At 59.7% G+C, this 25,495-nt stretch overlaps 1 protein-coding gene across 2 annotated transcripts in view; it reads right to left on the bottom strand.

Annotated features, from left to right (window-relative positions):
• Positions 1-25,101, bottom strand: part of C22H17orf113 (chromosome 22 C17orf113 homolog) — a 35,393-nt gene extending 10,292 nt beyond the window's left edge. The window contains exon 1 of one of the 2 annotated variants that reach the window (XM_072886031.1): positions 24,208-25,101. In XM_072886031.1, the coding sequence (XP_072742132.1) occupies positions 24,208-24,454 (247 nt within the window). In that variant the 5' untranslated portion in view covers positions 24,455-25,101. The remainder of the gene's footprint in view (positions 1-24,207) is intronic. The other variant, XM_072886034.1, reaches the window with a different exon arrangement.
• Positions 25,102-25,495: the final 394 nt, after the last annotated feature.

The following is a 25,495-nucleotide window of genomic DNA, read 5'->3' as shown; positions in this document are numbered from 1 at the left end:
GCACGCGGCATCGCAGCGGGGCCCGGGCTCCTCTCTGAGCACGGCCAGGAAACCAGGGAGATGGGGCAGGTCGGCGGCTCAACGGGGCGCCTCACTGACGGGCAAGCCACTGCTGCAGAGCCCCCCGCACACGGCAGCCCCTGCGCGGGGCGAGGAGACCCTGCCCCAGCCCCGGGCAGGGAGACAGGCATCAGCTGGGGAAGCTGAAAGCTGCCGGCCCAGCGTGGGGGACCGTAATTATTGCGCCCTTTTGCTTTGCGAAGGGCCCCCGGCTCTGGAGGGGTCCGTAACCCACCAGGAGCAGCTCCAGCCCCGTCAGCAGCCCAGCTCAGTGCCCAGCGAGCGTCCTCGCCCCCATTAACGCCAAACCACGGCGGCCTCGCGGGAGCAAGGGGGGGACGGGGACAGACACGCAGGCACCTGCCAGGGGCCAAGCGGCCGGGTAGAGGCCCCGGGTGCCTGCCGAGGCACGCCGAACCCGGGGAGAGGGCTGGGAAACCAGGGCGTGCTGGGAGAACCCCACAGGCTCCAGGGTAAGCGGGGCGGCTCTGCCTGCTTCGCGCTGGGGGGCAGCACGGCTGAACCTGCTGGTCTCTTCTGCCCTGCGTGCCTCTGCCTGGGGTCCTGCAGTGGGGAGGCTACAGGAAACAGCTGAAACGCCTCATGTGAAACAGTCTTTTAATTGCCCTTTTTTTTTTTTTTTTCCTTTTCTCCATAAATTCACATTTCTGTTGGAAGCCTCCAGCTTTAACGTGGATTTTGGGCAGTGGTTGCAGGATGTCCCTGACCCTCACGAGCATCCCTGCCCTTGCGTCCCTGCAGGATGTCAGACATCCTTCCTAAAGGAACTGAAATGGAAATATTTCTATTTACTCCTATGCAGCAGCAGCAGCCTTGGTTTGATTCGATCATTGCTATTTTTCTCCCCCGTGACATGCCTAGAGAGCTCGGCGGGCAGGTGCCCTGTCTGCACGAGCACATTTATCATCAGCATGGCATGAGGGCGGCCACTGCCCGATGAGCCACAGTTTCCATTTGAGCCCCACGCCTTCAGCGGCTGAAGCAAACCCGAGGCACGCAGCTCCCGCTGGGGATGCCGAGGGGCCAGACCCTGGCACCCCCTGCCAGCACTTCAGCCCCCCGTCTGGGGGCTGCGTTCCCTGAGGGTTTTTCATTGCACCTATAAGAAGCTGAACAGAAGAGACTGCAAACCCAGCCATACTACTGGGAAAGATACTAAATCCTTGAGTCCCAACATATTTATGAGATTTTGTTTTCCTTCTCTGCTTTAAGCCAGTCTCTCAGTCTCTGGGGAATGACTCACGCTTTTCCAGCAGGGAAGCGGAGCTGCTGGTGCTCCCGATGCTGCTAACCCAGGAGAGCCCCATCCCCTCGCAGCCCGCCGGCTCTCCTGCCCACCCCGTGGTGCCTGGCTCCACCAGCTGCCCTCCTCCCCTCCCTCGCCATCCATCGCACGGGGACAGGGTGGGAAAGCCCCGGCACGCTGCCCAAGGCGGGCTGCGGTGTCAGCTCTGCACAGGGAGGATTTTGGGAGGAGGGAAGGAACACGCTGCCCTCCAGGTCCCCGCTCCCCCTCTGCACCCAAAGCCCCATCTACGACAGGTCCCAAAAGGAACCGGGGGCCGGGAGCGGCAGGGGCACGCGCAGGAGGGTGCAGGGGAGGGGGCACGGGAGCTGCCCCAGCCCCATCGCCGGCTTTGCCCACCACCGCCACCGCGGCATCCCTCGCACCCGAAGGTGGTGACAGTTCAATTTAATCTCTGCTGTGCATGGCGGAGGAAGGCAGGCTGCGAGGAGCCGCTGTCTTGTGTAGGAGAGAGCCGTCCCTCTGCGAGGGAGACAGCACTCAACACCGTGTCAGCTCAGACAAATTAAAAATACTTCTGCAACCCCCCCAGGGCTGTTGCCTGGACAGGCAGATCTGGCAGGGCTGGCTCCTCCTGCGGGATCTGCTGTTCTGCAGCATCGCTGCAAAGAGACCGGAGGGTCGCAGGGAGGAGCGGGCGCCCTGGCTCAGGGAAGGGGATGGGGCACACGCTGGGGGGACCCCAATATTTCCCTGCTCTGTCCCAGCTCTCCTGCACATCTCCAGGGTGCTCGGGGGGCTGTTCCTCATCTGCTGGGGGGGGCTTCCAGCACCGCTGCCGGCACAGGGGCTCTGGCTTGGGCAGCTCAGGTCCTTACAGAGGGGCCTGAGCAGGCAGTGGGCCACAGAGAGGCGATCGTGGGGTGCTGGTAGAGAAAGCAGCCCCCCGAGTGGCTGACACGGGGACCCCCTGCCCCCCCCAGCCACTACCAGCTTGCAGGATGCTGCCTCGCGCCTCCTTCCCCTGCACAGCCTCGTCACAACCTTTTGCTGCGTGACTTGAGCTGGCAGGGAACAAGCCTTGAAATAAACTCAGATGACATCTCTGCAAACTCCCGGGCATGGCCACAAACAGGATTATTTGTCTGGGCTGGAGAGGGGGGCAGTGCTCGTTTCTCCCCCACCAGCGACCCCAGCTCCGGGAGGCTGTTTACTCCCTGCGATACAGACGGGGCCAGTTTACTCCCTGCGATACAGCAGCCGAGAAGGGCAAAGCCTTTTTGTTGAGGAGCAAGAGCAGAAGCAGAGACAAGGTAATCTCCCACCCCGGGCTCCCTCCCAGCTGATGTACCCGGTCCGTGAGAGGCAGCTCGGCTGCATTCAGCACCCCGGGAGCTGCAGGGAGCGGTAACCTGCACAACTGATATAATAAACGATTTCTGAGGAGCAAAACTGGACGCAGGTCTTGCTCTATCAAGCGCCTTTTCCTCCCCATGTCCACAAGCATCAAGCCCACCACCCCTTGGATTTTAACTCCCAACTCTCCCTCTCTGTCAGCTAATGATCTGAAAAATCAGCATTTAGCGATGGCCCCCCTTGTAGAGCCTCCGTCCAGCCCTGACCGGCTCGGCGTCCCCCACATCGTGGCCGGCATCGCTGCCGGGGCTGGTGCAGCCCAGCCAAGACCTCGCTGATCTCCGCGACAGGTACCGAGGAGCTGGGGAAGGAGCTGGGCTAATCCCGACCCGGGGCAGCGGCAGAAAGGAGGCAGCGAGCATTGAACACTGATCGGGGCTCCGCTCCCCAAAGCCCCGCCTGCCCCTCCCCACCATCGCCTTCAGCTCTGGGGGATGGGGGGGGGGGGAGAGGTCAGGGTCCTTCTGAAAGACGGAGAGCTTGGGGGGGAGACCGGAGTCCCAGATTAGTTCAGCCTTTATTCTGGGCATCGTTTAAATCATAAAAATTACAGCCGAGTCCAATTCATTATGGCCAGGGAGCGACTGACAGAAATGAAAAGGAAAAAAAGATACTCAAATTGATGCTTTCTCATCCTTCCAGTGAAATAACCAATTTGGAACAAATTAAGGGGCTCCCATCTCTACCAGCCTTTTCAATTGCCTCTAAGCCAACGCACATTTTTCACAGTGCAGCGGTTCCTCCATTAGCGGTGAAAATTAATGATTTCTATTATTGGAGTACCTGAGGTACTTCCTCAGGTGCCTCCCTCGCACAGCCGGGGCTGGGCTGGCCCTTCCCTGTGGCCACCTGGCAGGTCGGTGGCAAAGCCAGGCTCCGGGCCGGTGGCAGTCCCCTCCCAGACGTGCCAGAGCGATGCACGCAGACCACGGCGGCGAGGCCCAAGCCACCCAAACCACCTCGCGTGACGGTGTCACGGCCGTCCCCGATGCCCCCCCAGCAGTGACACCACGTGGGCTGCAGCCGGTCCCTCCTGGCATTGCTCGAGGGGGCGGAAGGGGAATCACCCCACTTGCAGGGGGTCCGACTCAGACTTCGGGGTGCAAGTCCCAGGGGGCTGAGGGAACTTTCAAACCCTAATCCATTTACATATCCCCCCCTCTAAGTTTTATAAAGGTCAAAGCCCTTTGCCTCCCTCCGCCTGCTTTCTGCTCGCCACGTTATTTTCTGGGAGCCCCGAGCACAGCGCCCGTCGCGTTTGCGCTGACAGCTGCAGCAGCGCCTAACTCCCCGCCACGGCTGCCCTGGGGCCACGCTGGTCATGCCCAGGGTTTGGAAGCAGACACACATCTGTCATTATTTTTTAATTAGATTTTTATTTCCTACCGCTAGTATTTCATTGTAATTTCCGCCACTCCTACCCAGGCCATGCTAATATAATCACTTCGGAGAAGAGTGGGAACAGCCAGCCTACTCGTTCTAACATCCCGTGCTCAGAAAAGGGAAAAAAAAGCAATCTGGTAAATACCCAGCCCCTGCAGTCATTACGAGCTCAGGGACATCAGGCAGGTGCTGGAATGGACCATCAAAGCGCTGGTGCCGGCAGCGCAGCCGCCAGCAGCCTGCTGGGAGCATCGCCGCTGCGGAAACTTCCAAAAAGTTCATGTTTGCTCAAAATACCTGTTAGCAACCCGTTGCTCCAGCAAGGTGAGACAGAATTAAAAATGGTCTAAAAAAATTTGTGAATTATACCCTTGGCTTGATGCTGGAAAGGCAGTGATATTTTCTAGCCCACATCATACTGGAGGTCAAGATTAGATGACAGCTCGGTCTAAAAATACTCCGAAGGGGAGGCTGAGGCTGTCGGAGGAGCTCAGAGCCCCCAGTGCCCCCCGGGTGTCGCTCATGGTTGAAACCAGGGGCCAGATGTTTTCCCCGGGACATTTCTCGGAGCAAGCCCCTGGCAATAAAAACAACTGCTGCATTTACAGGGAAATTCACCCAAAACAACCTTAGGGACAGCTCAGTCCCACCATCTGATGCGGGAGAGCCCCAAAGCCAAACCCAGTGTTTGAGGGGGGGCAGAAAGGCGCCCAGCTTGGCTCCCCTCTCCGTTCACCCCGACGACGACGGAGAGGACAGGAAGCCTCATTAAGCAGCCAATTAACAACAGCAAATTCACAGCAGCATCAGGACCCACGCGTGGTCCCACCCTGTGCTGCAGCACAGAGCGAAGTGGGTGACTCCGAGTTCCCACTTTTTTTCCAAAGAGGCGTTTAACGCACGGCGGGGAGAGGATGTTTAAGGCTCGCAGGGAGCAGCCACCGCACAAGCACCTTGCAACCACCACATTTCTCTACCCGGAACGCCACGATCCCGCGTCCGGTCCAGCCTCATCACGGAGATTGCCAGCGAGCCCCTGGCAGCACGGGTTCAAAACTGAAGCTTTAGTGGCTTTACAACATTTCCTACATATTTGAGACCACAAGGATAAAAGTAAGCTTGGGGGGGGGGGTGGTATTTCATTTTTTTAAGCCTGCTTTACCTGACAAGTATTCCAGATAAACATCCCGAGTAGTGTTACACGTTCCAGAGATACAGGGAAAGCCAGCTCATGGAGACAAGACTGTGTTTCAAACTACTAGAAAAATTAAAGCGATCCATAGGAGAGAGCTGACGGGCAATGCTGCAGTTACAGCAACGCGCGCACCTCGGAGGAGCCCTGTCAGATGTGCCAGCTCAATAACATCCGCGGTGCCCCGGCCTGGCTGCTCTCCTACAGCCACAGGCACCAACAAGCACGCGCCCGCGATACCACAGGAAAAGGAGCGCACGCAAGCATGTAGACATGCACGCACTCACACGTATGTGCACACCGCACGCGTGCGTACACGCATGGAGAGAACCAGCACCGCTGCCCGCAGGGACCTGCCGGACCCCTATCGCTGCCCAGCGCACGCAGCGGCCAGGGGCGATGCTCCTTCCCCAGCAGCCTGCCGGAAAGTTAATGCCAATAATAACAAAAGCACCGAAATTGCCAGCCCCAAATCTGCGCGTGAAACGGGTCCGAGAGCAGCGTTACGCTCCATTTGCTGCCGCAGCTCCGCTCCACGAGCCCCAGACAGCCGAAGCCAGCAGCGAAGCACCACCACCACCCACCCGAGCAGCTTTTCCCTGCCTTGTCTTCAAAGGCGCTGCCGGTCGCTCTCCCCCCAGCCTCATTTCACACAAAAAGCATCAAACATTCGCATCGCGGGTGGAGCAGAAACACAAGTCGGAGCTGACCCCCAAAAGAAGAGCAAGGGCAAAATAAAGCCGTGTCAGCACACAATCTTTTTCCTCCCCTTTTTGCAGCCCTGGGAAAAATCAATAAGATGCAGTGAGTCAAACTCAGTTTGAATCCCGTAAGTAATTGGGATTAGCAGGCTGGGAGCCGAAGAAACAGGCTGCATGTGTGCCTGGGCTGGGAGGGACCATTTTGTGGGTGTGCGGTAGGTACCCGGCTTAGTTGATGCAAATAAAAAGAACAGCTCTTTAAATGGGTTTTCAGGCAGGATGGCAACAGGGAACGGTAACGACCTGATTTGCTCAGAAGGAAGAAAATCTCATGAAGGGAATTTAGCGTGCCGAAGCCCCGGTGGGAGCAGGATGGGGACCCCACAGGTGAACCAATATTTGTGCTTGGTGCCGAGTCTGTTACCAGCCCCTCGCTCCCGAGCCCGGACTCCTCAAGCACCGCATATTTCTGGAGCTCTTTCCTGGCAGTGAATAACCCACCTCAATTTTTCACTGTTAAGAGTTCAGTCTGTGGTCAAAATTGCGAAGGGGAGAAAAGACACCCCCTCCCCCCCCCCAACCTTCACAGAGCTACCCGGAACATAAGAAACAATTAGATTTTTTTTTTTTCTTTAAAGAACAACCCGTACCTTGATTTATTTCCATTTTCGCAACCTCAAGTAACTCAGCAAAAGCCGGCTGCCTGCGGGAACGCTTGAACCGGGTCCGCGCAGGCAGGGGCACCCCGGGACGGCGGCAGGGCGAGCCCCCCGCCGGACCCCCCCCGCCCCATGGCGGGCCACGCCGGCCGAGCCCCGGAGCCCCACGCCCTGCCACGGTCTCCGTGGAACGCAGGGCTCCCGGTCACCCACCCTCCGCGCCCAGCCCGGGCGGCGAGCCCCGCAAGCGGCTTTCCTGCGGACCGGTGAGAGCGGGGAGCGGCGGGGAGCGGCGGGGCAGAGCAGCCCCCGGCCGGCTGCTCCCGCGGGGGAGGGAAAGTTGCGTCTCACCCACCCAGAAGCATTTTGGGATGCGGCTGCCTCGCCTCGGCGCTGCTGGTGCCTCCCGCTCGCCCGGCTGGGCTGCGGGCAGGGCGGGCAGGGGAGGGGAGGTAGGAGAGGGGAGGGGAGGGGAGGGGAGGGCTCCCCCGCAGCCCCCCCTCAGCCGCGCACACCCCAGCGAGCAGCTCCGCGCCGCCGGGAGGTGCGAGCCCCTCACCCACGCGTCCGGCCCCGCCTCGGCCCGAGCCGGAGCGCGGAGGGGAAAAGCAGCCGGAGGTGCCGGGTATTGACATGGAAATGGGGGGGGGGGAGCGGGTCCCCCCCGCCCCCGGCAGCGCCCCACAAGCGCCCTTCGCCTCCCGAGCCCGGCGCGGAGCGAAGGCCGGGGCTGCCGGAGCACCGGAGCTCTGGGCGGGGAGCAGGGAGCCCGCAACCGGCTTCGTCTGCACCCCCGAGATCGCTCTCCGAGTGCCCAGGACCCCCCTTCTAAGGGAGCTGGTTTGGGGGGGCCCTGGTCGGGCCGGCACCTGCCGAGATGCCCCTGTCCGTGCCCCCGGGTCTCCGCCGCGGGGATCGCTCAGGGAGGGGAGACAGCCGCGGCAGCCACCCACCCTGACCCCTCCAGGAAAGGCTCCCCAAAATCCCCCCGTGGGCAGGGTCACACACCCCCACGCACTGGCAGGATGCAGGCTGAGCCCACCATCCCTCGAACCGCGTGTGAGCCTCGCTCGCCCGGGAAGCCGAGCGCACACCAGCATGCATCCCCCCTCCAGCTGCCAGCGCGTCCCTCAGCTCTCGGGGTTCACGGCCGAGACGCTGGCACAAGAGCAGCAGCATGAACTCACCCCTTTTTCCGCTATCCACGTAGGAGAGGTCCGAACCTCCCAGCCAGCCCCAGAGCATCCGCCGGGAGCCAGACAACCCGCGCAGGCAGCGTGGCCCCACAGGAAAGGGGCAGCAGGGGCCGCGCTGCGCGGCAGCCGCGTGTCCCTGACCGGCTCAGCCCTGGCCCCGAGCGCTGGAAACGCCTCGTGGGGTGACACGGGTGGACGTGGGCAGCCTGCCCCGGGTGGGGGGCTCGCCCCAGCCACCCGCGACTGGGGCTTTGCATAAGCCCTGGCGCGCAGGGTTTGCTGCTCTCCCCATCGTTTTTGTTCGCAAAGGCCGAGGCAGTTGGGCTCCCCAATGGCGGGACCTTCTCTGTGCTGAATTTCTGGCCTCCAGAGCTTCTTGGGAGGGGAGGTTCACAACTTGATTGCATGATGCCTTTTTAAAGAGGGAAACGATGAAAAGCCTGCTTGTGAAAAGAGGAAACAATTGTCTCCCCCCAAAAGGGAGACGAGAACAGGGAGGGATTTAAATACTTCCCTCAAGTCAAACAATTCAGAGTTGGGCAGGAACCCCTCTCCTTCAGCCACAAGCAGAGCAAAAATGAAGATGTAAACAACAAGATGCCAAATTCCCTTCCCAAGCGCTGCAGCCAGAGCAGGCACTTTCGGGGTAAATTCTAGCATTTTGGTGCTCTGAAAAGCACCCAAAGCCATCAGGGCCACCCTGCATGCTGCTGCCGGGCCAGGGCATCCCACGGGTCCTTCTCCCAACACCCACCTGGGTTCTGCTGGCACCGGGGCAGCACCGGCAAAGCCCTAAGCAGGGCCGATGCGCCGGGCACACGCGCCCCCTGCTCAGGGTATTGCTTTCGGGGTCGTTAGCAGCAGCAGTAAGTTTAGCCCGGGCACTTGCTAATCTGGGATTGACAGCTGGGCCCGCGCCGCCTGTTACCAGCCTCCCAGCAGGCTATTTAAACCCGATATTAATTTGTTTAATGTCATCGGCAGTTTGGCGTTACTGCAAGCGAGCATCAAGCAGAAGGGAGCGTGGAGGTGTAAAGACCGGGAGGAGCAGGGGGCTGACAACCATCTGGGGGCTGTTCTCCTTTCTCCAGGGACGACCACAAGCCACGGGCCAGTTTGGCATCTCCCAACCTCCAGCCCTGCTGGCCAGGACCGGCCGGACTGACAGCCCTGAACCCCCACACTCCATCCTCCAACACCCTCACCCTGACCAGCCCCTCGAGTTCTGCACAGCAATTTCATCAGTAAATCATCTCCCTGCTCCGGCCGGTGCCGAGTTTGTCCCAGCCGGGCGGGCAGGTCCTGGCTGGCATTGCCGCAGCTGAAAGGGGTCGAGCTGGTGTGACACGGCGGGGCGGGAGAGAGGAACGGCAGCGTGGGACGGTGCGTTTTATGGCCGAGCCTTTGAGGCCAGCTGGAGCAGAGGCTAATTACAGGTACTGATTACAGGCCCCTGCCATTAACGCCTCCTGCCCTGCCCTCCCCTGCCCAGCCGCGGCAGATCACTGGAATTTCCCAGCAACGCAGCGTGGGTCCGGCCGGTGCATAACTTGCTATATTTGTACGTGGACCCCAGCGCTGGCACACGGCAGCAGCACAAACCCTCCCACCGGGCCCAGACCTGCATCGCCCTCCCGGCGGCATCACCAGCCACCCCGCACCCAGGGGAGCAAAGCCCGCGGCCGCTTCTTCCCACAACATCCTCCGCGGGATGGAGCCACCACTACCGAGCATCTTCACCAGAGCCTGCAGCTGCGAAGGGCACCCGGGGGCCGTGACAACCAGCTTTACCATCCCTGCGTAACACCGTGGGAGGCACTAAAAAAAAATAATCAAAGCCAACGGGCATTGTTGCAGCAGATGCCATCTCCCCCCCCCCGCTCCCCGGTCACTACTTTTCGACACAGGTTGTTACCCAAACCCAGGCCCTGACGGCAGAGCGTTAGGAGAGAGCGGTGATGAAACCAGAGGTGTCTCTGCAAAGAGGCAAGACTGCCTGCCCCGGCACGGCCGCAGCCCCCCGCCGTCCTCGGCCTGCAGCTCATTGCGCGCATCCTGGAGAGGCAAATCCCGAACACGCAGTCAGAGGGGGAGCATTCGCCTACACCTGCCATAGAGCTGGGCTTGCTCGGGCAAGTCTGCTCAAGCCATGCCTGCAGCCCAGGCAGCAGCGGCTCAAAGGGAAAGGGAGGGCAGGGAGACGGGGAGGGTGCTCAGGAAGCAGAACAGGTCCAGCTGTGACCCACTGGGCTCGGTTTGGGCACAGGCTGTCCCTAACGCCACCGATTCACTGGGCTCTTCGTGAGGACAGGCTCCAGGAACGACAACAGAGCGATTACTCTGAAACCTACTGAGGACAGTGTTAAACTCCCTGCTGGCCGAGAGATGACCGGGACAGACTCTCCCCAGCCTTAGACTCCAAAAGCAGCCTGGCAAATAGTGACCAGAATTGTGCAATGAACACGTCAATAAACAAGGGAGACAGAGGGATAAAAAAACAGCAGGAAGCCGCCCCCCCCCACCCCCACCCCCCCGGTCTGCCGAGCCTTCCAGAGCCTTTCTGGCTGACTGTTCACCGAGGATTTAGGGTATAATTTGGGGGTGAAAGATGCCAGATAGGATCAAGACCGATACACCTGGAGGATGCGTATCGGTTTTCTTCTGCTCTGTAACTTGAGCCCCGTCAGAAGCAGAAGGCTCAGGCGTGGAGCAGCGTTTCATCCCCGCCAGGCCAGGAAGGCGGGCGCTGACCTTTCCTGCTCCCGAGTTTGCTCAGGATTAAGATAACATATTTTAAGAGCTGAATCCTTCCCCCCCCGGGGGGTTCCCACACAAAGAGGATGGGGTTTGCGGCCCGCATTCCCCCCACGACCCCCCTGCAGCCCCCCGACAAACAGGGACGCAGACAAACCACCGGGTCCGTGGGCAGGTGCCCACCCGATCGGATCAGGGCATCCTGATTGCTTAATGAATTCTTCCTGAAGATTCCTGCTTTTACACATCTAAAAAAAGCAAAGCAGGGGAGCTAACGATGCATTTGCCTATGACGAGGGGGTGACCCGCGGCAGCGCTGGCTGTCCCCGGGGTGGGGGACGCACCCCCGGCTGCTGCCCGCCGCTGCCAGGAGCCCACGTGCCGCAGGAGGCTGCGGCCGGGGGGGCCGGGGTTTAACCTCAATTTTCCCCGTGAAGGGAAGGTCTGGTCTCATCGTGTTGCTAAGAACCAGGATAACAGCCAAACACCTTTTCTTCTCTGTGCTACTTTCATCTTCGCCGTTTCAGGAGCGGAGAACAATATTGCCCTTTCATTAATCCCAGCTCCTGTGCAAAGTCTCAGCTTTAAACCGTGATGGAAACTATGCCATTAAGGGCCTTTTTGTTGCAGAGCGAGGCATTAAAACATTATTTTCCCCTCATTTTAGTAAGAATCCACCTCAACAAAGCCGCTTAAAATTGCTTAAATGTGTATTCTCAAAATTCTCACCCTTTAATAACAAGACCACGGTAACTGCTGCCTGGGCGTCACCACAGAGGACAGCCACCATGTCGCCAGGCCTGGGGACATTAAAAGGGGCTGCTCCATCCACCGTTGCCCTCCAAGGGGACGGGCCCCAGCGTGCCCCAGGCTGGACACCCACGAGGAGCCCCAGGGACGAGCAACTGCTTGAATACAGGAACCGCCGGCGGCAGGGCTGCAGGAGAGCTGGGGCCGCGCTCGTGGCTGCCACCTCCCGCGTTAATCATCTTTCACAGGGAGATGTCTAATTACAAAGGCATCCAGGACAGGTCTGCAAATAGGGTGGAGAAACTGGATGACCTAAAAATATTTAATTATCAGGAAAAGGGATGGAAATTACACCTGTAAATAGTTTCAGAGGGAGAGTGTAATATTTTCCATCTAATTTAGGAGGGCCCTCCTGGAAGAAACAGGGCAGAGGATTTCACCTGCAATCACACTTCAGCACACGAAGAAACCCTTCACACACCACCAAGCCCCGGGCACGCACGCGCAGATCGCAAACCGGTGCTTTGTTTGAAATCCCGACCTCACCCAGCGCTGCCGGGAAGGACGCCCGGAGCCCACCCCGGCACGAAGGCGCCCGGGGCTGCCGGCGTGGAGCCCACCCGGCACCTGACCTCCGATAACTGGCATCAACAGCAGCACAACAGCTTGAAAACATTTGGAAGAGGTTTTGTGACATGAGAGGTACTAACTGGGAGCAGCTTGCAGAGCCACATCAAATCCCACGCCTTCCCAAAGCCGCCGTTAGCTCCCGGGCTCCGGCCTCCACAGCCAGGCACCGTGCTAGCAGCACATCTGCCGCAGCTTCCCCCCTTCGCCGGGTCTCCATCCCCAGCCTGCCCGGCACGGCCGACGCCGGAGGCAGAGCCTCAGCGCCTCCGGCCACGCGGCATCCGACATGGCCCAGCATCGTTGTCCCCTTCCGTGGCCGAGGGCTGCCCCACACGGCACCCAGGGCAGCTGCCTTCCTCCTCCCTCCTCATCCTCCTGGCTGGAGGATGAAAAGCATTTGCCGTGCCGGTTCCCCCTGGCTCCACGCAGATTTCCGGGGAGGGGTCGCAGGGCTCCTGAGCCCCCACATCAGCTCAGCTGGGGGTTGGCATGGCAACCGGCTACCCAAAATCTTCTCCACGCTTAATTAGCCAGGGGGTGACGCTGGCTCCGGTCTCTCCCGCAAGGTCCCCGCTCAGCTCCGTGCCCCTCGGGGCGCTGCCGGGGGGACCTGCCGCTGCCGGGGACCGGGGAGCGCGTCCGGCTGCACAGCAGCACCGCAGGGACGGGCAGGCGCTCCAGCGCCACGGCGCAGAGCACGCCGAGACGCTCCCACTGACACGGTGACGGTAAAATAAATGAAACTATTACTCATGAATCTACGGCTGTAGAAAATATCAAAGGTGAACTGGAGCAGCATTGCGTGCGAGTTTTTAAAAAGCAGCAACAACTTGGAGGCAAGAAAAAGGAAGGAAACCTGATTTAAGGCGATCATGCAATGACTGCAGTGAAACGCAGTCCTGCTCCAATAGACCATACCTGCCTCTCGTGCACTAAAAGCAGAGAGGTGGCTGCAGCCCCGGGAGGACCCGCAGGGAAAGGCCACCGGTCTTCTGCTGCAGGGAAATACGGCCGTACAGGAGCACCCACCGGTCACTCATGGCCAACCCACCCAGCACACACAGGATTTGCACTGATTCTTCTCAGCAACATCAGCCGTCCCGCGGCAGCACCGCGGCAGAGCGAGAGGGCAGGTTGCCAGCCGCGGGGCAGAGCGATGCCCTGTTGGGCTGCAGGTTCCCTGCGCGGCCACGGAGCATCACGGACCCTCCGTCCCGGGCCGGAGCGGCAGTGCCCAGCCTTGCATGGCCAAAATGCGGGTGCAGCCGCCAGGGTCAGGCTGAGGGAGCCGAGCACCCCGACCACAGCTCAGGCCCCCGGCTCCTCGCTCCCCTCCCGGGCACAGACCCAACCGCCGGGGCTCGGGCCGTTGCCATTTCTCAAATCGCCAGAATCCGTTTTTTCCCCTCTGCACAACCGTGCCGCGACACCATGGGGTTATAAAAAGGAGCGATCGCTCTGGGAAAGATGGCATAAAGCATGACGAGGGAAGATCATCTCTTCATAGAAAATTTTATATTGTTTACGACTTACTGTCTGTGAACATAAAACAGTTTAACCAGCCAACCCTAAATCACAGTGACAGCTTTACACTACCCACAAACCTTTGCTCGCGCTTATCCAGCTCAGTCCTACCTACCTCCCCTCCCCATTTTCTTTTTTCCCAAACGCTCGCTCCCCCCTCTCTTCTCCGGGAGAGCAGCACACGCGTGTGCACACGCACGCAGAGAAGCAGCCGAGCCGAGGCGCAGCGGGAACCGAGAGGGGCCCAGGGCTGGAGGCCAGGAGGGACGAGCTGTGTTCCCAGCCTTGCTGTTCATCAAGACCCCCGACAAGTCACTTCCCCGTCGCTGTCACCCCTCCTGCCCCGGTCCCCCCCGTCCGCTCAGCCCTGGTGCTCTTTGGGACGGCGCCTCGGCACAGGGCAGCCGCAGAGCCCTCGCGCACGCACAGCCCCGTGCGACCTGTTTTATCCGGGACCTCTAATCCCCGATGACAGCAGCCGGCGCGGGAGCGGGATGCAGCGGGATGCTTTGCCTCCCTCCCACGCCGGAGCAGGACAGCGGCCGCCCTTGTCCCCGGGAACAGCAAAGCCTCCCCCACGGTCGCGTCCCCCGGGGCCACCGAGGTCCCACGCGTCCTCACCTCTCCCTGGGGACATTTAAGGAGCCAAACGTACCTTTGTGCCAGGGCGCTGGCTGGCACAGCAAGGCTGCGCAGCGGCGCAGGAGCGCGTGGGGGGGCACAGCCGAGCCCCCTCCAGCAGGACGCGTGGCTCCGACGCCCGGGCGGCCGCGAGAGCCAGGAGCTGCCTGACCCCAGAGCAGCCCCCGGCACAGACCCAGCACCTCGTCCCCTTCCCGGGGGGACCTCGCCCCCGCTCGAAGCTGCTGCTGGAGCCCTCCCTGGGGAAGGCCCCGCCAGGCTCCCGTGCCGGCCCTAGGACGGGGTTTTGCGGCCACTAACGAGCCGAGACACACTCGTGGTTAGCTGCCGCATTTACCATTCTTTCCCCGCTTAAAATAAATCCCAGGCTTTCCTCTTCCAAGTCTGCTGAGCTGATGCTACACGGGAAACTGTGAAATGCTCCATGACGGCATGTTCCCCGTTGCTCTTAATCCACTGCTAATTAAGATCACGTGTGATGCATGCCTGAGCTAAGTGGCCATAAAATGCTATTGTTGCAACTCGATAGCAAACCAAATGGAATAAAATTACAGCAAAATCCAAGATTAAGGATAACTGTCTCACAAAATACAGTGCTTAAAAATAACACGAGGCAATTTCCTCCCGATTTTGGGAAAAATTGCCACCACCAGCAGCATCATCTGTACACAGCACAGCTCAGCCTCTGCCTCCCCAGCTCTGCCACCAACACATCTCAGCAGCAGCGCAAAGCACAGCCCTGCCCGACTGCTGCTGCTCCCCTTCCCGCTCCGATTGCCGCAGCCCTGCTGTGAGCCCACGTCCGCAGCACCCACGCGCGGTCCCGCGGGGCACAAACCAAACCGCCCCGGGAGGCTCAGCCAAGGGCCAGAGGCCCCGGGCACCCCAAGCCGTGATCTGAGCCGGCGGCCTGCCCAGAGCCCGTCCCGAGCAGCTCATCCCAGCCCATCCCTGGCATCGCTCGTTCCCGCAGGAGCGCGAGCCGGACGGGTGGGAACGCCGCGCTGGCTGCTGCGCCCGCTCGGGGCTCAAAGGACTAAGCCCCTTCATCCCCGCTGCCAGGAACGATGACAGCCTTTTGATGAGGGTGGTTTTAAGAGAAAGAAAGCGGGGGGAAAAGATCACGTTATCAGAGGAGGAATCAGCTGCACGGCCGAGCACGGGACCAAGGGTTTGGATCAAAGCTCTCTGCTCCCCCCGCGATGCCCATCCTCAGCGGAGGGACACGCGCCCTCCCCCCGAGAAGCGCCTTGTGAAGGTCAGAGCCATTTCACACTCGGGAGCCAATCTGGGGGCTGGCACGGGACCAAGAGTCAGTCTTTAATATTTCTGTGCAACCGGCAGTCGCTGCCGAGGACTCCCCTTCAAAATGACCCCGTCCCTCCCGCCGGCCGTTCCCCCACCCCAATGTTTGCACCCTCCTCACCCTCCGCAGCGATGCCTCTCGCCCTCTCAGACACGGGTCCCGCTCCCATGAGACCCCCCCGGTTTCCCCTCAATGCATTGAGAAACCGCAGCTTGCTCCGCACCCCTCCCAAACACCCCGTGGTCGCTGACCCCCACGGCCCGGGCACTGGACTGCCAGCCCGCCCCAAAGTTATACCCAATATATATTATCTCGGTTTGTTATCTTTTGGCTTGGTATCCTTTTTTTTTTTTTTTTTTTTTAAGGCAGAACCCTCCTGTGGGTGCAGCCAGAGCATCCGCCCCGGCCCCCAAGCCCCCACCCCAGGCAGGCTCCGACCCCCTCCTCGCTCCGAGCATCACACAACAGCCTTTGCACAAGCAAAGCCCGGTAGCTTCTCGATGTCATTTTTTGGCTGAGAGTTTAAATTTTAAGGATCTTTTTGGAATAAGTGTGTCAGGAAAAAAAAAATAATCCCTGAAGCCTCTGGCCAGAAATCAGGGCACAGAGCAGGGGGGCAGTGCCCTGATGGGGAAGGCACTGCATCAAGAAAATCCTTCTAGCAAAAGCTAACAGCCAATCAATTTATTTTTTATTTGAAGTTACCGACTCAATAAAAATCAGAGATTAATTATGATACAGTTATTAATCCACGATAAACTGAATAGCTGGGCTTTTCAGAGGGAGAGCAAGTTAATGGGGTATTTTCAGAGGATTTAGGAAGGGAGCAGTTCTCTCCAGGTTAATGGGCTGGCACAGGGCTAACGTGCCAAGAGGAGCTTTGGGCTCCCACGGCGCCCACAGGCCCTTTTCCCCATGCGAAATGGCTTTTTCAGTATAAAAAGATCATTTAGTGGAACAGAGATTTTTCTGCCGGTTCCCGGTGGTGGGGGTAAATCTGCCGCTCCCCCCCAGCTCCACGAAGCACCCGACCCCGCGGGGGCTCGCTGCCACCGGGACCCTCGAGCTCTGTCCCCGCAGCCCAGTGGGGAAGGGAGAAGCCTGGGAATAAGCAGAAGGAAGGAAAATGTACAATTACACAACCACGCTTCTTCAAACGACACCTGATCCCAGCAAACATCTTGAAGACGTGAAAAACCATTCGATTTCTCCCACTGAGATTCCAGGTTATTCAAATCTGAAAAAGCTATTTTTAATCATCTTTGCTCACAGCTGAAGGGAGCAGCCGAGGCCAACCGAGCAGGAGGACTCCGTATGCTTGTCCTTCGCTAAATTTACAGAAGCTTAAAATACGAACCCCACTACTGCCTGGCCACGAGGTTATCGATCAGCGCATGGGTAGATGCGGCATCTGTCACAGCTGAATATTAAAGACCCTTGAACACACAGGGCGGGCGCGGATCTGCTGTTACGCAGCTCAGGAGAGCCTGATGCGCTGCGTCGACGTCCCCGGGAGGTACGGGCTCCGCTCCCGGCTGGGGTCGAGCAGGAGCGCTCCCCCACCCAGTCACTGCAGACCCGCGCCTGCCCCTCCCCACTCGCCTGCCGCTCCTTTACATTCCCAACTGCTCTTTTCCCGATATCTATAATTAATCCCATCAGCCAAGGTTACGCTCAGGGGCCCGCTCGGCCATGCCAGGTGAGGGAGCGCTGCGAACGCAGCTCCTGGGCCAGCTGGACCCGTTGCTTTCCCTGCCAAATTTCTCAAAAAAAAAAAAAAAAAAAAGAGTCCCAAAAGCAGGAGAGCCACAAACCACTGCAGGAATTGAGGAGGAAGCCAGAAAAGCCGACTTTCCCCCCCGCAGCATTGCTGGTGCAGCTCCCGGCAGGCTGCCGAGGCTGGTCACGGACAGGGGCTCCCGGCCAGCGGAGCCGGGCACCTTCCCACCACGCCTGCCCCAGCTTTGAGGGCATCCCGGCCCCGGCCCAGCCGGCGACACGGCCGTTGCACCCCGATTAGTCTCCAATTAGACTCTAATCCTGCATGTTTGCATATTGTTTAAATCAATACATTGGATTTTATTGCAGACAAAGCGCCACTGAGCATCGCCCTGTTTATTAAAGACAATTAAAGGATTCCGTGCATAACATGAAATTGAAAAAAATTAGATTGGCACCCATTTTCTTGGTAATTAACAGCTGAAGAGCTCCGACAGCAGAGAGCAGCAGGGGGAAGGCAGGAGGAAACACTCCCTGCAGCCGAGCTCCGAGACGCCGGGTGCTGGAGCGGAGCAGGATCACGGAGCAGGATCACGCAGCGGCCACGCACTGGCCAGGCTGTTCACGGTCAGACCAGCTCCCCTCCCTCCGCTGCTCTCCACGCCAGGGCACAGCTTTCCCAGGCGATGCTCCGGGTGGTTTTCAGGACTTGTCTACCGGCAGGGTTACCCCAGCCCAGCAGAGAGCACGGCCATGAGCCCGTACTCCTCGGTCAGCGCAACAGGCGGCGGGCACCCTCCCTTTGCTGGCCGAGCACAGCTCGCCCAGGCCAGCGACAGCCTGGGCGACGCCCCGGGATGCCAGGCTTCGTTCAGTGGTGCTGCACCCCAGGACCCTTCCGGGGTCTCCGGCAGTTTAACGCCGCAGCCCGTCGCTTCTGGCTGGATAAACCAGCCTTTGCACACCGCAACCTGCGACGGAGGAGCCGTTCGAGGGGAGTGGGTTTCCCCCCAGCACCCAGAAGCAGCTCCACCTGCTGCCAAAACCAGGGGTTCAGCGGGCACCCCCCGTGCAACACAAGATAACTCCCACCAGCGGCTGCCAGCCCCCCCGGCTCCCAGAGCAGCACAGGCTCCCACGGGGTCCCCACGTCCCCTCCCGGGGGCCCATCCCCTCCGCCGCAGACCCGGCGATGCTGAAGCTGTCACACCAATTTCTCTGCTCATCTCAAACCTTTCTGCTCTGCAAACACACACAGACAGACATTTCAGTGGCTAATTGGGGAAACCAGGATCTTCCCCTTTGCAAGGAGCCGTTATTTCCATGCGGTGCTGCCGAGCGGGTGGGGACGGCAGCGCAGGGAGCTCCAGTGCGAGCACTGGGGGACAGCACCGGGCAGCCCCGGAGAGGGTCTGGGTACCTAACGCCACAGGGGCGCGTGGAGCGGAGGAAGAGCTTGTGACATGGACTGGCACCAGGGCACAGCTGGCTCCGGGTGTTTTGGCCCAACCCTGCCCACCTGGCCTTGGTACGGGGTTTGGGGGAGCAGCCCACCAGCCCCCAGGGCTGGGAAAGGCGGCTCGAGGCGGGCTCAGGGCTTGCGCGGACCATCCTGGCACGAGGGACGCCTGGGCAGGGTGTCCTTCCCACTGCCCCCAGCACCCACCGCCCCCGGCTAAGGTGGGGTACGAGCTGCTGTCAGCTCGGATCTGCCCGGGAAGCCGGGAGACTCCTGCTACAAAGGAGAGCACTTTCCCCGCCGCGTTTCAGCGCGATGTGAGCTGACAGGGCCCGGGGATGCCGGCTCTGACAGCGGGGGAGCACGACCTGCTCTTTACATCCCAGGACTTTTTTGGGACACTGGTGGAAGGGCCTTTTTTGGGAGCAGTGGACAGCAAGGGAGTGAATCCTGACATGCTCCAGCTCAGCCCAACCTGCGATGGGCAGCCCCCAAGATCATCCAGGAGGAAAAAGGGAAGGCAGCAAAGCCTTGTCCCCCGTCCCCCGCCCTCGCCCAGCAGTTTGCACTGGCACAAAAGCGGCGCTGGAGGCTGTGCTGGCAGCCAGCACCCCGCTTTGGGGGGAGGCACAGCTCTTTCTGCTCGGCACCAGAACGGGGGGGTCCAGCTCCCGGTTGCAGGAGCACGAGGACACCAAGAGCAAACTGAGCTCACTTGGGCACCCTTGAAAAAAATCACAGGCAGTAATTAAATCACTCTTGACCCAGTTGGATTTGAACTGGCATGTGCAACATGAAAACATCTTTCATCTGTGGACATCCCGTATCTAATTGCTGCTGCACTGCAATTCAACACGAGACAACAGAAATCGATGATTTGCCTTGCAAGAAAATGCCTAATGAGCAATAATTTGTTTTCAAGTTGGGGGTCTTTCTGGCACAGAGCTAATAAATTGTAATGATACTGATTATTGCATCTGTTTGCCAGCTAAGCTCCTCCACAGCTTTGCTCCATAAAATGCGAGCGATTACAGCCTTTGCAGAAATAACTGATCAGAGAAGCCAGAGGGGAAACGGGGAAGATGGAGCAGCGTCTGTGAAAGCTGCCTTTGATGTAGCTGTAGATGTCAGTGCGAGACAGAGATTCCGGCTCAGAGGAATCTTTGTTTAACTCAATTATTTCATTTAATCCATTGTCTTTAAAAAGCCCCCTCTCTCCTCCCAGGGCTCCCCCGGTGCTGACACGTTTTCAGAGACCCGCATTAGCCTGCCCTCTCCGTGGGTTGTCCTGGGCTGAGGCCACCACCGGAGCAGCAGCTCGGCCAGACCTGCCCGAGCACGGGCTGGGGGCACGCCGGGCTGCCCGAGAAGGGCGACTGCTCCCATGACCTCAGGCAGGTGCGTTTTCTCAGCACCCAAAGGTGCCGGTTCAGCTGGTGAAGGGCTCCAAGAGGACTGCGATGGGGTGCGGCAGGGCTCCCCTGCACCGGGCTTAGCCCAAGCCACCATCCCCTCTGCCCAGCCCTGCCCGCACCCTCCTGCCTGCGCGCTGCAGCCCAGGCAGGAGCACAGCCCAGGAGCCTTTCCAGCACTTGTCCTTAGCTCATTTGAGCAAGGCGGAAAGGGCCGGTCCCCTCTTAGCAGTGGCGGATGGTTGGGTTTGGGGGGAAATCAGCCCCTCTCCCAGCGCAGTGGACACTGGGCCGGGTGGCACCGAGCACCCACAGTGCTAGCAGCACGCTCAGCGACCGGCACGAAGGGGACACGGGCGTCGTGTCAGCCAGTTCCCAGCCCTAATTTGTCATTCGTGGCCACGTGCCCTCCCGTGCTCGTGCCTCAGGGAAAGGTTGCCACTAACAAAGCTGGAAATGACATTTTTGAACAAAAGCGTGGGGGAGAAGATCGGCTCCGGACACATGGAGCAGGCTGCGGCGGGAGCAGCGTCCTGCACGGGCGCCGCTTCTCCACCGCCACAGCAGGGGCAGGAGGGATGGGGAGGCGAGGGGAGCAGCTGCTGTCTGCAATTTCCCCACATAAGCAAATCGCAGCCCTGCGCAAGCAGAAGCCGACTTCACCTTGAACGCCAGAGCAAAGAGCGCGCGAGGCTGACAGCGCAGCAAACCCCGAGGGCTGCGGCTGTCTGCTAGAGCCCTGGACGCTGACGGAGGTCAGGGGCGATGCAGAAGTACAAAGAGCATACTTGCGTGCTCCGAGATTCTTTGGCTCAGTAGGAAACGCATCCCTGGACAGCCTCCCATCGAGCCACAACCAGGTCCAGGGGGAGAATCTGGAAGCTGCAGGCTGGAATTTATGAGCCCTGTTCCCATTAAAATAGCAGGCAATATTTCCATCTGTCAGTAAACTGTGATAAACAGACCAGCTCCTTTGCATATCCCAGACCTTGCTCAAACAAAACCACCACCAGGGAGGGCAGGATTTGGCACACAGATGACCATTGCCATGCTAGGAATTTATGGCTCCAGCCTGCCCAGTCTTTAGCAAGAGCAGGAGCAGGTATTTATACAGGCTGATCCCCAGGGGTCTGCCAAGGCCAGGGCCCCACAGCCAGGGCCCTGGCACCGACTGCAGCGCCGGGCTGCCCGCCCGCCCTCTTGGTTTGCTGAGGACGATCGTCTTCCCGACCCGGCTGTGAGCCACGTCCCGACAGCACTTTCTTGCCTTTGAGGAAATTCAGCATTCAGCAGGATGGAAAGTGCTGGAGGGGAGCACGGGTCCAGGTTCACACCCAGGACCCCCCCAACGCAGATGTGCCAGAAGCCACCAGCGAGCACAGCAGCGAAGGCCCCTGCACCGAGCACGGCTGCCTCGGTACCCGAACATCACGTGTGGCGCACGCGTGGGACGCTGCCACGATCACCCATCCCACCAAACGGGGCTGGAGGGGCCGGACACAGCAAGTTTTACTACCCTGCAACGCACTGCTGCTTTGCTGTTTGCAAAAGCATTGCAGATTTGTTTGCCAATCCTTCAGATGTTATTAAACAAACATTTCCTGACAAAACTGGTACTGGACTCCAACCCCGTACTGCTCTTCAGCAGAGCAGCTCCTTGGGGGACAGCACGCCGTGGGCTGCAGAAGGGCAGCTGGGGCGCAGGGTGCCTGGGAGCGAGGGGCTGGCACCGACCATGCCGTTTTACAGGATTCCAGCACATTCCTGCCCTTTTCGTATCCCCTCAGCTTCTCGTCACACGCACGTACCCACACAGCGGATAAAAGCACCACTTAGCTACAAAGTGCTCTGGAGACCTCAGCTCATTAATCCAGCTTGTAATTAGTCTGTAAGGAAAGGAGGGCGGTTACCGAGTTGGCTGCCCAGTGCAGCTCAAAGGGGGTCACACCCAGGCCCCTGCAACCGCTGCTCCCCACGGAGCCAGAGACACCCTCCTCGAACAGCAGCAGGGTCCCCGGGGGAAGCGCTGGCCCCAGCCCGGGGACACGGGGCTCTGGGCACTGCTGCCTGCACCAGCCCCAGGAAGGGCAAATTCCTTTGGCTTGCTGCTTAATACCATGCAAACCCTTACAGCCGAAGGCTCGGGCAGAGCTGGTCGATGGCTGTTGCAGGGTGACATTTGCGGGCACGTTTCCCTGCTTTGCTGCAGGAGAAACTCCGCAGCATTCAGCTGTACGGGCCCGGGTCGGGTAAACGCCAGCAGATGGCACAGAGGGCAAACCAGTCCTCCTGCCCTCGCACGAGCTCCCGCCGGCGGCACAGCGCCTGCCCCGTGCCAGCATCCCTGCCACGGCTGAGGGGCGAGGGGCCGGGACCACCCGCCCACCCCCGGGGGCAAGCGCCAGCCCTTCTTGCACGCTCGGAAAGCGTCCCCAGAGAACCAACAAGAGGGGTTAGAGGAGACTGCCCTCACCAGGGTGACATTTGGGGAAAAAACAGGCAGGAAGCTAGAGACTTGGTTAGTCAGGCTCGGCGTGACAGGGATCGCCTCACTGCTCTTTAGTGGAGGCTTTGTCCAGCCATCAGACCATGTACTCCTTCCTCGTGCTGCAGCCTGACAACCAGTTAACAGGCAGCTCCGCGCCTCCCGGAGTTGCTAACAACGAGTGGACGTTGAGCCTGGCTGGAGGGATGATGCTGGGCTGCTCTCTGGCCAGCCGTAACACAACGGAGGTGTTTTATAAGAATTAGGCAATGAACAGGAGCTCCACCGTCCAAAAAAAGAAACCGTCCCCAACTCAGAGCAGCCTCAGATCGCTATGTCCCCAGCATCACATCGCATGGATGACCAGCAAGTAAAACAGGCCACTGAGCACGTCACCCCCAGGAGTTCAGGTACGGGTGCTTACGGGCATCCCACAAAAGACACCTTTGCCTCCTAATGCTGCAATGCCCGAGGTCCCGTGCACTCGGCACATCACCTAAACACTTGGTGAAACAAAACCGTGGACCTTAAAACATCCCATCAAGGGCAAGCACGGAGCTGTCTCGGCTGCCACTATCGGCTAAGTGGCTTTTGTGATAAACATCGGTCCCTACATGGAAAACAAAGCCTGCCCTTGTTGCAATGCTGGTGCTTTCCTTGTCCCTGGAGCAGATCGACCCTGTTAAACACATCGACCCCAGACGGCTCAGCTTGTCTGGTTTGTTGTAGGGCCCATAAGTGTCGGTGTTGCAGCAGACGATACCCCAGCGCTCGCTGGGACCCCAGGGAGCTAACGGCAGGTAACAGCTCCCCTTGCATGAAGGGCTCAGGCCCGCGACCTCCCCTGTGCAAACACACCACGGGAGTCCTCCCCGGGCAGCAAGAAAGAAGCAAGATCCCCCACCACAAGCCAGCACAACGGGACAATTTGCCAAGGACATCACACGTCAAAGGGCCAGTGGGATCCAAGGCAGCTACGTACTGCCAGAGCACCTGAGCCCAGGGCACAGCAGGTTAACAGGGGTTGCCAGTGCAGAGCACCCCAACAGAAAAATGCAGGTGAAGTTTCAGAAGATTGTAGTTTCCAACAAAACCTCCAACTGTATTTGAAAATGTCACTTGAGAGCTTTGGAGTGGTCCGCCTTAACCCTCAGCACCAAAATCTAAGCAGCATTTTGAGTCAACAGCAGCCAAACTCAGCACAGTTACAGGAGACGTGCACGGCAGGAGGCTGGAGGGACAGGGTCAAGATGGCACCTGGAAAGCAGGTAGCCAGTCACCCAGAAGCCGACAGCCACTCCACCCTTGGATGCGCTCATCCCATCTGCACAAGTCATCTATGGAAACCCAAGAAGATGCTCATGGAGACACAGAGTACCAGCTACCGCACTTGCACAGAGACAGGACCCACACGTGTCCATCCGTCTGGCGCAGCACCGTGGGCTCTCAGGCCCCAAAACCACTTGAGGACCAGCAGTGACAGGGGTGAGGAAGCCCCTGGAGCTCGGGCAGACCAGCAAGTGACAGACGCCGAGGACATGACGCAGCGTTCCCGAACATCCCACGATTCCAGTGCACCAAGCCCAGCGGAGCAGCTGTCCCAGAGCAAGGGAAGCCTTTGGGCAACCTCGGCCTGATGGATGGGCTCCTACCTTGGGCTGCCGGCATCTTCCCCTTGTTGAGCTGCTTGAGGCGCTTCTGGTGGGACTTGCCGTTGTAATGGATCTGCGCCTGCGCGGCCGAGTTGAGCTGGATGTTGCAGACCTCACATAGCGTGAATGACTGGTGCTTCTTCTCCCGCTTCATGCGCTGCTCGGGCTGGCTCGGCAGGCAGCTGGCCGCCTCCACCAGCCGCACCCCATTCTCGGGGTTGTGGGATGGACTCAGGGGTCGCTTCATGCCTGTGGGAGGAAGGACAGACCCACCATGAGGACAGAGGGACCAGAACAGGGGGGCCAGGCGAGGCAGGAAAACCCAGCACAGGTCCCACTCCTGTGGGGTGCCCTGCCTGGATGTGGGGGGACTCCCCGTGCAAGAGCAACAGCGTCTGCATCTCTGCAAAGAGTTGCGTTAGGCAAGAAGAAATGAGCAGCAGCATTCCTAGGGGGTTAGCGCTGGAGCAGGGAATAACCCACTTCTTCCAAGATTCTAGCACCAGACAACACTCCTTGTGCCAGTTAAAAGTCTTTCTGTTCACTCCTGGACAGCACCGTAGGTTGGCCCAAGGCAGAGCTGGGATGGTAACCAACTCTCTGCAGGCAAGAAATTCAACTGGAAGAACTCGTGTGCTGCTCTGGTGTCCTGCAGCCCGTCTGCACCGCAGCAGGAGGAGGACTGGCACCAGCACCTCGAGCCACGAGAACTCTCTCACCCACATTAAGCGGGTGCCTGTCGTTAACGCAGGGCTCTGCGGGACCAGCTCGCATCGGGAGCTCGAGTCCCGGCCCCACACAGGGACACCACGTGGAAGAGCTGCCCATGGAAGGGCTGGGGTCAGCCGGGGATGGCCCTCCTGCGGCCTTCACCTCGCAGACACACTCGTCCCCGACCCCTAACTGGGAGCTGGTGGGACATCCAGAACTGAGCCTTGGAGAGGCATGAAGGTCACCTGAGCCCTGCGATCCAGTTACCACCTTGGAGCTGGCAGCTGCCGGTGACAAATACACACAGGCACGCTGCGCCGAGACACCCCGAGGGGCCAAGAGCAGGGGACTAGGGTGCCTGGGGGTGGCCAGACAGGCCCCAAAGGTGCACTGCAGCGATGGCCCCCGCACCCTCGGGAAGGGCCGCGCAGCCACTGCTCGGGGGTTCATCTGCGCGCACCTCGGGCATTAGGGACCGGCCCAGAGGCTTTGGACAGCCCACGGCTGTCCCTGCCTGACTTGGTGCAGCCCCGTCCCGGGAAACCTCACCCAGCAGCCCCAGCCCCCCGCTCCTGAT

Source organism: Ciconia boyciana, chromosome 22 (assembly GCF_034638445.1).
Source record: "Ciconia boyciana chromosome 22, ASM3463844v1, whole genome shotgun sequence".
NCBI lineage: Eukaryota > Metazoa > Chordata > Aves > Ciconiiformes > Ciconiidae > Ciconia > Ciconia boyciana.
This window is presented reverse-complemented; position numbering and strand designations above follow the sequence as displayed.